Source organism: Mesoplodon bidens, assembly GCF_964165515.1.
Source record: "Mesoplodon bidens genome assembly, chromosome: 2".
NCBI classification, from domain to species: domain Eukaryota; kingdom Metazoa; phylum Chordata; class Mammalia; order Artiodactyla; family Ziphiidae; genus Mesoplodon; species Mesoplodon bidens.
Genome location: NC_138177.1, coordinates 1,902,583 through 1,913,726, shown reverse-complemented (window position 1 = coordinate 1,913,726; position 11,144 = coordinate 1,902,583). Strand labels below are relative to the sequence as shown.

Below are 11,144 nucleotides of genomic sequence, written 5' to 3'. Positions count from 1 at the left end.
GCCTCCTGGCAGCTCTGCGCACAGCGAATCAAAGTCTTGCCGGGGTCCCTGCACCCGGGCCTGGTGGGGCGGCCGCCAAGGTGCCTCTACACCCCAGCTTCCGGGAAAGGCCAGCCTCCAGGGTCACGGGCGCGATGCCCGCTCCCTCCTGCTGTAGACCCTCTGCTTCCGGCAGCTCTTTGCACTCGTCCCCATTCCCTGCAACAGGCTGGCTCTTGCCAAAGCCTCAGCTCTCAGCCCAGCTCACCTGACTAGAGCCAACCGGGCCCTTCTCCCCCGCCTCCCCACCCAGCCTCAGTGGATTCCCAGCTGCCGCCAGGCTGAGACTTGCCCCATCTCATTTTCCCATTGATGACTCAGAGATCGGGCAGGGGTGAGCCGTGGCTGCCGAGGCAAATGGAAAGATGGTGGCGACTGCCCCGCCCTGGCCTTACGGCGTCCTCGGGGCCCCAAATGAGCGAAGTTTTTCCATCTCGTGCATGTCTGCTGGCACTGTTGGGGCCTCTGTGCCCCCAGAAGACCTTGACCTTGCTCTGTGGTCCAGCCGAGCACTCCTGGGGTGAGGGCCCGTGCTCCTTGTCCCAAACTCAGCTGCCACAGTGACGAAGACACCCCTGATCCCAGGAAGCAGAGAGACACCCCAGAGAGGTCACATATCTTTTAAAAAATGAAACTCACTGTGCAAGCCCCGATCCCCGTGCTGTGAGTTCTTGGCGCCTCCAAGCAGCTACGGGGCTCGAGTGATCATCCCCATCCCAACACCCGCCACCGGCACTAGTGTCTGCTGAGAGTCTGTTTGAGGGTCTGTGCTGGGGTCCTGCAGCAGCACCCCCCTTACAGGGGGACCTCCTAGCAAGGGGAACAGCCGAAGCTGGGTTTGGATAGGAACCAAAGCATACTTAGAACCAACAGGGCTGGCTGTTCCCAAAAATCAGGGAGGGCCAGGAGCTGGGAGCCCACTCTCCCCCTGCACTGCGTGTGCCCCCGCCGACATCCCACACTGGCTGTGCCCCCTGCTGTCCTGAGCTGCCAAGCTCCGGAACCACCCCTGCAAGCTCCGCTGAGGACAGGACCGTGCCGGGCAGAAGGACACCGCCTGGGCTGCTCACACCCCTCTACTGGCACAGCAGGCACTTCCTCGCCCTGGGCTCTGGGCTCGGATCAGGTGTTTCTTCATCTCCACGCCCCAGCACCCAGTGCAGCACCTGGCTGCCAGAGGCACTGGCATGTCTGCTGGATGAGTGTGTCCTGCACCCCGGTTCCACCTGCGCGCAAACACGTTCCCATGTCTGAGTGTCTGGACGCCTCCCTGAATCCTCACCATCACCATCACCATCAAAGTCACCTTTGGGCTCAGTGGAAAGAGCAAGGATTGTTTTATTTATTTGTTTGTTTATTTATGATTCTAGTTTAGAGGCTGCTGTTTTAGAGCAGGATGGAGAAGCTAAGCCTTTCATGTAGCTTGAATCAAGGAAACAGTGGCAGACACCATGCTCTCCCCACACATATATACAAGAGCTGCCAACCTCCCCACCTTCCTCCCAAAGCTCATGGCAGACATCACCAATTGATCACAGCACACTAGCTGGCACAGACGGTGATGCTTATTTGCCATCGTGGGCTGGGTATGCAGCCTAAGGAGATCGTAAATGAGATATCTGTAAAAATTCCTTGGTAACTTGTAAGTTCTCATTTGATTGTAAGATGTAGTTCACATATCAGATAAGCAAGAAGCCGCACAGGACTCTGAGGGACGGGGACAAAGGACAGAGATCGTGATCGGACAGGAGGAGGAATCTGATGGGGACCAAACAGGGTGGAAGCACTGAGGGAGCCCGACTTGCTGCAGGGGACATTCAAGCAGCCACCGCTTGGCAACAGGGGAGGCCGGACGTGGCTTACCCCATCAGCAGTTTCTGTGTAACTCAGGACAGCTGTGTCTCTGTACCTCGGTTTCCCCACTGCTGAAAGTATTCCTTTTCAACCATCCCGTAGAGAAGACTTAACGGTGTTAACGTACAAGGCCCAAGTGTGTAAACGACAGAGACAGGCCCTACCCACAATGCAGAGCCGCCCCCCCAGGAGAGCAGGCAGAGGGGCATCTCTCGAGACCGAGTGGGCTGGGCCCGTGCAGGCCTCATGGTCCCTCCCCTAGGACCTCTGAGTCCATGTCCCCTGGGTTGCAGGGTCTCTCCCTCCCCAGGCTGGAGATTTCAGGATGGGGTGTGAACTGGGAAAGTGGGGTGAGGACACAGATGCTCCAAGCACCAGGTCTTAGCGGCGGGCAAAGAATTCCACTCAGCAAGCAAACAGTGTGGTCACTGCCCTTTGCAGGGCATCTGCATTTGTGGACGGGTGTGAAATGGTAATGGCTGACCCCCTCACCACCCCGCCACCTCCAGGCCTAGTACCGCAGTGGAAGAGGGGCAGGAGGGGGGAAGAACTGTGCAAAGAGAGGCCTGGATGGGTGGGGGTCCCAGAAGGACCCAAGCAGCAGATGACCCCCAGGTGTGGGCCTCAGACCCATCAGCTACCCCGGCCAAAGTAAATCCAGAGGCGAGCCCAGGTGGTTCCTCTTCTGAGCGCCAGCCTGGCCTCCCGAGTCCTGGGGCGCTGGCTCAGCGCCCCCGGGGGACTGCCTTCCTCCAGGCATGGCACCAAGCCAGGGGGCTGATTAGCAGTCTGCAGAAGAGACGCAGGGCCGTGGCGGGAGGGGGCTTGGATGCCAGCTCTCCATCACGATCTCGGAGGCCAGGCCGGTGGCCGGAAGGTCCTGAGCGAGAGTCTGAGTACCTGGGGGCTGGATCTTCATCCTCAGCCCCTTGGGGCCTTTGACCTGCTCCCCGGCCCCGGCCGCCCCTTACGCTCCAACGCCTCCTCCACGCGTCCACGGCCTCTACCTCACCAAATGGAGCACAGTCACGCCCCGCGAGCCAAAGGGGGCATGGAAGCTGGCGAGAAAGAACAGCAGTCAGGGCAGGGCAGACACTGGGGCAGTGAGTATCCACAGTAGCTGTTTGTACCAGAGCTTCCCAACCTGCTCCAACATTTCAGGAGAAACCAGCATTTGTACAACACCCTGTGATCACTGCAGGAAGCTGTTCCTCCCGGCCTCTGAGGCCTGGGGGATCAAAGAGGATCAGCTCTAAGGACAGCAGGTCTGCCTCCTGCCTGGCCTCTCAGTGACCCCTCACTGCCCCACGAGAGGCAGTTAACAGGAGGGCCGGGGGTGTGCAGCACCGACCACCAGGCTCAATGGACCCTGCCTGGTGAAGTGAGAAGCTGCAGGACAGGGAGAGTCAGGAGGGTGGTGGTACTGGGGCGAGGGGGATACAGGTTTCCACGGGAGAAATGACAACTAGATCCTTCCTCAACCTGCGCCCGGTTCCCCCGGGAGGGAGCGGCATCTGGGGAAGAGGGCGCAGTGCCAGGAGCCACGGTTTCTAGGTTCTATTCCTGGGCCCTCCCCTGGGCCTTGCTGACCACAAACCCGCCCCCACCCCCTCCTCCAGCTTCCCTTCTCGGCCCAGCCAGCATGGCGGGCACTCTGGGGCAGGTGGACAGGCCCACCCTCCTTGGCATCAATGGCCTGGTCTGCACACCCCCCACATCTCCTGGTTTCCCAACATTTCAGCCCTAGGACCCAGAACCCACCACTGAGAACAGGGAGTGGAGCTCCCAGGCCCATCCCAGCTCCCACCAAGGTCCCACCATGGGAACTATGACTCCTTGGTTCTGGTCCCAACCCTGAGAACCCTGCCACTGAGGGAGGCTGTCTTCCTGCCTCAGTCCCACAGTCAGGCTCCAGGACAAGCGTCATCACAGCAGAAAGGGGTGGGGGGCAAGCTCATCCCCGCTCCGCCCTCCCCAGCTCCCTGAAAGCCACAGCCCAGGAGCCCTGCCTTGGTGGGGGTAGAGGCCCAGCCGCCTGAAGGTCTGTTCTGCCAGCCTCTTCCACCTGAGTCACGGCAGAACCAACCTGGGGAGCGTGGTGCTTATCCTGCCCATCTTCCTCTCAGGCACTGCGGGCACATTCAGGACCCCTGCCCGGCGCCCCAGGGGGAAGGCCGGCTCTTGGCCCCAGGCCCAGGCACCCAGGGTCGACTCCTGGGCTTTCCCTCCCCACTGGCCCTAGGACGGCCAGCTTTGAGGAGGCATGCTGGAGTGGGGGTGGGCGGGAGGGCACTTCCTCCGTAGGGGAAAGAGGAGACGGGAGGGCAAGAGGGAAGGAGAGCTCAGACCCCAAGAACTCACCTGACACGACCCACGACACCGCGTCCATGGCCGCGGGAAGCGAAGACGTTAGCCTGCGGTCTAGGACACGAGGGTCCCGGTCCCGAGGCTCTGCCGGGCGCGCACGGTCTGGATGGCCTGCTGGTTCTTGAACTTGACCAGGCCCAGGGTGATCTGCGCGTTCCAGCCGGGGTCCTCGGGCGGGCAGCGGAAGTCGATCTCGCCGCCGCCCTCAGTCACCAGCGTGAAGTAGATGTGGCGCCCGGTGCTCTCCACGCACTCCACCGCTTTGATGCGGGCGAAGCTGAGCTCCTTGGGCCGGCCGCCCGCGCCCTTGGCCTCGAAGAGCTGCAGCCCGCGCTCGGTGAGCACGCAGCGCTTGCGCTTCCACTGCTGCAGCAGCCCGCCGCTGCGCTTCTCCAACACGCCCTCCCGGAGCACGGCCGCCGTCATGGGAGCGCGCGGGGCCGGGGCCGCGGCGCGCCCCGCCGGTTCTCCCTGCGGCCTGGCCGGCGCGCCCGGTGCCTCCCGCGCCGGGCTTCGGCCCCCGCCGCTGCTCCGCGCCCTCCCGCCCGCTCTCGGCCGTTCGCCCGCTCGCTCCCCGGGCCGTCTGCGCGTCGGGCGGCAGCTCGCGGGATGTGCCCTCACATGTCCCGCGCCCGCCTCCCGCCTCCTGCGCGGAGCATTCCTGCCCGGCCGGCCCTCCCCTCTCCTCCCCTCCCCTTCGCTCCTCTCTCCTGCGCGCCCGGGGGCGGGGCGCCTTCAGGCCTCCTGTCTGACGTTTCTGGGGACCACAGCTCCTCCAGGCCTTGGACCCAGGGGGGGGATAGTGAGGGGGAGGAGGAGGGGGCGCCTTCCAGACGTGAGGGGGTCGCTGCTTGTGGGGGAGGGGGGGTTGCTCCGTGGTCGCGCACTGGCACCGGTTGGGACTCGCACGGGATGGGGGTTGCCAGACAGCTGCTGGAGCTTCCCAGGCCGCGGCAGTCCTGGCCCCCAGCCTCTGCCCCCTCTCCTAGCTTGACCAGCTCCCCCTTGGCGTTGCGCAATCAGAAAAATGAGGCCGATCCTGGGGTTGGGGCGGGGGAAGGGGGGGGATCAAGCCTAAGTTGGGTTCCTCCCCCATCTGCAGATTTTTCGGTTTGGGCCCCAGACAGGCTGCCCACAGCTGCCTCTGCTTGGACGACCCACTGTCCTGCGCCTGCCCCATCCAGTGCGGCTGAGGAAAGCAGAACCTTGAGGTGCCTCAGCCTCCCCTCCCCGCGGTGGAGGAGGAGGGGCCCTCCCCCCACGGATCACCTGGCAATGGCACTGCCTGCATCCTGGGCACACACTGGAGGGGCCTGCAGTTCAGCCCACCTAGACCGTGCCTGGTGGAGTCAGCCCCAGGCCAAGCGCGACCGGGCCTGTTGCTTCCCCTCCGTAGATTCAGTCAACCTCCCTCCATCCTGCGCCCCCCCAAGAAGGGACTTTTCCCCGGATGCTGAGCTGAAGACGGAAGGAGGGGGCGGGATGAAGGCTCCCCTCCCTTTTCTGCCTGGAGAGTATGGTGTAAAGATACCAGCCCTGTAGAGTTGGGTTCCAACCTCAACCCTTCCGCCTTGGTGGCTGTGTCCCGCCCACCTCGGGCAACTTCATCATCCTTCAGTTTCCTCATCTGTCAAATGGGAGGATTAATTGATTCTTATCTCACGAGCTCTAGTGAATAAGTTAGATTACATTTGTGAAAAGCCCAGGACAGAGCCTGGTAACTCTCAGAGTCTCAGGAAATGTTATTCCAGGGAATTCCCTGGTGGTCCAGTGGTTAGGGCTCCGAGCTTTCACTGCTGAGGGCTCCAGTCCGGGAACTAAGATTCCGCAAGCCATGAGGCACAGCCAAAAATAAAAATAAATAATTGAAAAAAAGAATTATTCCACCCCTTCCCCCAGTTTTACTGACTTTAGAGGACGATGAGGACCCCGGCCTGGCACTGGGAGACGGCTCCCTGGGTCCTAACGCCGCCCCATCTTGGTCACCTCCTCCAGGACTTCCCATTTCTTAGGGACCTATTCATATACATGTTAATAATAGTTTATTACAGGAATAATGATTTATTCCCATAATAATGATAGTAATAAGACCTCTTTGTACCCACACCCTGTGTTTCCACCCTCCTGCCCACTGATGTGGAGCCTAAGGGGCACAGAGAGGGTCCAATGTGGAGGGGAGGGCGCCCTCCCTGGCAGCACCCAAGTCAGGAGCTCTCATCTTCCCACCCACAGCTCTGCAGCCCGTGTGCTGCAGGAGACACGCGCGCACGCACACGTGGGCCAGCTAACCCTCCTAACTCCCAGAAGGCCCCTCCACGGGAGGGAGTGGTCAGGCCATGAGAGAAGAGAGGCAACCAAGATAGACAGCTCCAGAGGGCGGCCGTGGAGGGAGCTCAAGGGGCCCACAGCCCTGCCTTAGGGACCCCCAAGGTCTCAGCCTGCCCGCCATCCATGCCCTCCTGTGGCCCTCTCTCCAGCCTCCAACACCCACGCCCCCCACTCCATCCCTCCATAGGCATCTCCTGAGTGGACCAACCCAGCGCAGTCCTGCATGATCCAGAATCCTACTGAGGAAACAGGGCTCCAGACCAGCTCTGTTCCTGACTGTTTTATCGCTGTCGTTTCCTCCTCCTCCGGGCCTGGCACACATTGGTGCTCTCTCCAGACCCAGGTGAATTCACAAACGTACGGGCTTGGAAAGTTTACAGAGCGCTCTCACGTGTTTTTGAGTCTCGTGGCAGATGAGATCAGAGAGGCCGAGCAACCTAGATGAGGTCACACAGCTTTGTAAATGGCAAAGCTGGGATGAGATTGTGTGGTGGCTGAGAGGACCCAGGATCTTTTGCTGACATCACGCCACCTCTCTGTAAGCATCTGGGTACACAGTGTTCCTTTTAGACATGAACCAGCCACCCACACTGTCCTCCAGCTTCCTGGCTGGAGGGGTGCCAGGCTTTTGGACATAGAAGAATGGCCGAAAAAAGACAGAAGCACTGGGTAAAGGGGAGGCCATGGGAGGAAATTCAGCAGGGCGTACTCTATTGCTGGAAAGGTCGTTACCAATTAAATGTCCGGTTCCCAGCCTCACGTCTCCCCGGTGTCCTGTGTAGGTCCTTGGAACCTGGGAGTCCTGCCCCCCACCCCCACCCCCGGGGGCGAGGGGAGATGGTTCATTCTAAACCTTTCCCCCAGACTGGTGTCTGCCTGGTGGCCCCATCTGGGAGAGGCTCAGGCTCAAGCTGGATTACTTGAGCCTCAGAAGGATCTAGAGGGGCAGGGTGCAGGGGGCTAGTACTGGCGCTCCCTGCCTGCCAGGGCATCCGTACCCCCCCCAACCAGGGAACACGGCCCCTGGGTACCAAGTCCCTGGGTACACTGCCCCCAGGAATGGAGCTCTCACTCAGCCTCTGGGGCTTGGCTGGGGCAGTGCTGAGTCCCGGAGACACTCACTCAATTCTAATGGACTTGCTGACTCTACAGGGGACTGCTAGACAGAACTGGGGCTGGCTCTTCCCTCTGCCCCCTGCACCCACCCTCCCAGGGAAGTTGGTCTGCACCATCAGTCCGTCTGCATCCAGCTGGAATGGGCTGGACTGCAAAATGGTCCCAGGGAGCAGCGGGCTGGAGGTGCTCTGAGCCTCCCTAGTGGGGAATAAGGCGCCCGGTCCACTCCAGGTGGCTGCCTGGGATGGGGTAGAAAGGAAGATGGGAACAGGATGGGATGGACAGGGCCCAGAGAGGCTCAAGGAGTAAAATCTCTGCTGTTTTCTACAATGTTTACTTAATCTTATTATAAATTCGCTTTAGTGTTCATTCATTGTGAGGCTCAGTCCATAGGAAAAGCATTGAAGGTCATTATATTTACAAAGAGAATGTATATTAACACGGTACAAATTTAAACTGAAGAGAGGATCACCCCTGTGCTTGCAATCCTCCAGAGCCTGAGGCCCCTCGGTGATGCAGCCTGGGGGGCCTGCCCCTTTCTCCCTGACCTGTACCCCACGCCTCCCCCACCCCCAGCCAGTCTCCTCGCCAGCCTGCCCACAAGGCCACGGGCTCCTCCCTGCCTGGACCGCTCCTCCCCCAGCCTCTCTAGGTTCGTTTCCTTACCTCACACAGCTCTGTCCTCAGACATCGCCTTCTCAGCGAGGTCGGCCCCACCACCCTGTTTAAATCCCCACACACACAGTCACACTCACACACAGACACACACACACACACAGTCACAGGCACACATATGGCATCCCCTTCCCTGCTTGACTTTTCTCTATACCACGTGTCACCATCTACAAGTCTTGATATTTTCCTTAGTTATTGTATGTCCCCTCTACTAGAACGTAGGCTGTATGCCAGCAGGGAGTTTTATCTGTTTTCTTTACCCTTGTAGATCCAGCACCTAGACTGTTGCCTGGCACACAGGGGGGCCTCAGCACATAATTGTTGAGTGAGTGGATGAAATGGAAATGTAACTGAAAATAACTGGGAGGAGGAAAAGGGATCACGGCGGAGTTTCCCATTCTTTCATTGTCAGGAGTCAATAGACGCTACCTAGAGTGAATGAACCAATAAGGAGAGGTCTAGGTATATGATTTAGAATGATAATAATAACCACCAGATGGTCACAGGGGATTTTTAAGGCAGTGAGACTATTCTGTATGATACTGTAATGGTGGATACATGACATTAAATACATGTGTATTACGTATATTTTTAAAATAAAATCAAATCCCTGGGGCTAGCTAGAAAACTGGCCTGGCAATTCCCCAGGTGGGCACTGCAGGGCCTCCTGGAGTTGGGGGTGGGCACCACAGCAGAGTAGCCCCTGGGCTGGGTGTGCAGCCCCTCCTACCCCTGTGGCTCGCTCGCCCATCCCCCACCCTGGGAAACATGGGAATCCCCAGGTTCCCCCTAGACCCCTGGCAACTGGGATTGGACGGCTCCTCCAGGCTGCCTGGATTGGACTCCCCGGAAGGAAGAGGCCGTGCGGTGCAGACAGTGCTTCCAGACGGCAAGGTACAAAGAGTTCACCTGAGGAATCTTGTGAATGCGGATTCTGATTCAGTAGGTTTGGGCTGAGACCTGAGATTCTGCTTTTCTAGAAGCTTCCACGGAACATACTTGGACAAGGGTCTAGAGCAGCGGTTCTCAAGTGTGTCAGCAGCAGCACCTGGGAACTTGTTGGAAGTGCAAGTTCCAGGCTCCACCCTGGACCTGCCAAGTCAGAAACTCTGGGTTTGAGGCCTGTGTTGTAACCAGCCTCCAGGTGATTTTTTTTCTTTTAGAATTGTGTTGCATTCTTTTTTTAAAAAAAAAATTTATTTTTGGCTGTGTTGGGTCTTCGTTTCTGTGCGATGGCTTTCTCTAGTTGCGGCGAGCGGGGGCCACTCTTCATCGCGGTGCGCGGGCCTCTCACTATCGCGGCCTCTCTTGTTGTGGAGCACAGGCTCCAGACGCGCAGGCTCAGTAGTTGTGGCTCAGGGGCCCAGTTGCTCCGCGGCATGTGGGATCCTCCCAGACCAGGGCTCAAACCCGTGTCCCCTGCATTGGCAGGCAGACTCTCAACCACTGTGCCACCAGGGAAGCCCCACTCCAGGTGATTTTAATGCGCCCCAACCACCGGTGTGGAGGACGGAGCACTGAGCCGGGAGACGGGGCCTCAGCTCCACGACACCTGGGACAAGTCTGTCCCCTCTTTGACCTCAGTTTCCTGGTCCCATAAAACGAAGGCTGCCCAGCCCGTGTTAGATTTGTAAGAAAGTCTGGCCGGTTTCTGGGGGGATCGGTTGTCTCCCCTTTGGTGACAGGAGAGGAGCATCTCTTCTCCTCCCCTGTCTGCTTCGCAGTCCCAGGTCCCTGAGGTCTGGTAGCTCCCCTCACCTTGATGGGACAGGAAAGTGGGTCTGCTCGCAGCCTGCTTCCCCCGCACCACACACACACACACACACACACACACCACACGCACACACACACACACCACACACACCACACGCACACACACCACACACACGCCACACGCGCACACACACACACACACCACACGCGCGCACACACACACCACACACACACCACACGCGCACACACACACACCACGCACATACACCACACGCACACACACACACACACGCAACCTCAGTCCACAGTTCCTCGCCGCCCTCCTCTCCCTGAGACTTCTCCTGACCTGCCCACACCCCTTTGATGTAGAGCGCTTAGTTCTAGGGCTTTGGGGTTTCCTCGGGTCTCTGTTTTTCTAAAGGGCAACAGAGAAAAACTGGGTCAAGGTTTCAAGTCTCCAGCGCTTTGGGTTTTATGGGCACCATTGCAACAGATGTCAACAGGGCACCGCCCAGGCTTGCTCCTGGGCTGGGCTGTCTCAGTGGAAATCCCCTCCCACGCTCAGCCGTTAATCACTTTCCAGCCCAATAACTTTCCTGATTCACCAGGGCTCCCTGTCGTCTTGAGGGCGCCCACTGCCCACTCACTGATGCGGCTGAGTCTGGGCTTGAACGCATTTGCTCCCAGTTTGGGTCTGGCAGAGACTGGACTGTGGGTTCAGGTCGGGGCCTGCAGCATTTTCCCTTTTCCCACATCATCCAAGCATCTGGATACCCCTGCTCTAGGAGCAAAGGGGCTTCCCTGGAACGACCCTCATCCTCGGGGACACTGGGTCAAGGGGCAAGATCATCAGAAGAAGCCTGACTGCTGCCCAGGGAACTAGAGGCCTCAGTCAACCTGAGGGCACCAGCTGGGCAAACTCGGGCGCACAGAATGCTTTCTAGTTCATGGCTTTCTTTGTCTTTTAACAATAACAAAGCGTTTGAAGTGCAAGTAATACTTGAATGCACTTTTGCTGTAAAAAATTCAAGACAAGAAAGTACCTTTTCCCA

At 59.0% G+C, this 11,144-nt stretch overlaps 1 protein-coding gene across 1 annotated transcript; it reads right to left on the bottom strand.

Moving 5' to 3' along the window:
- Nucleotides 1-2,313: 2,313 nt before the first annotated feature.
- Nucleotides 2,314-4,851, bottom strand: PHLDA3 (pleckstrin homology like domain family A member 3). The gene is made up of 2 exons (XM_081223560.1): nt 4,255-4,851; nt 2,314-2,951 (listed from the first exon to the last, which is right to left on the bottom strand). The coding sequence occupies exon 1, from the start codon at nt 4,684-4,686 to the stop codon at nt 4,315-4,317; it is 372 nt and encodes a 123-aa protein (XP_081079686.1). The 5' UTR covers nt 4,687-4,851; the 3' UTR covers nt 2,314-2,951; nt 4,255-4,314.
- Nucleotides 4,852-11,144: the final 6,293 nt, after the last annotated feature.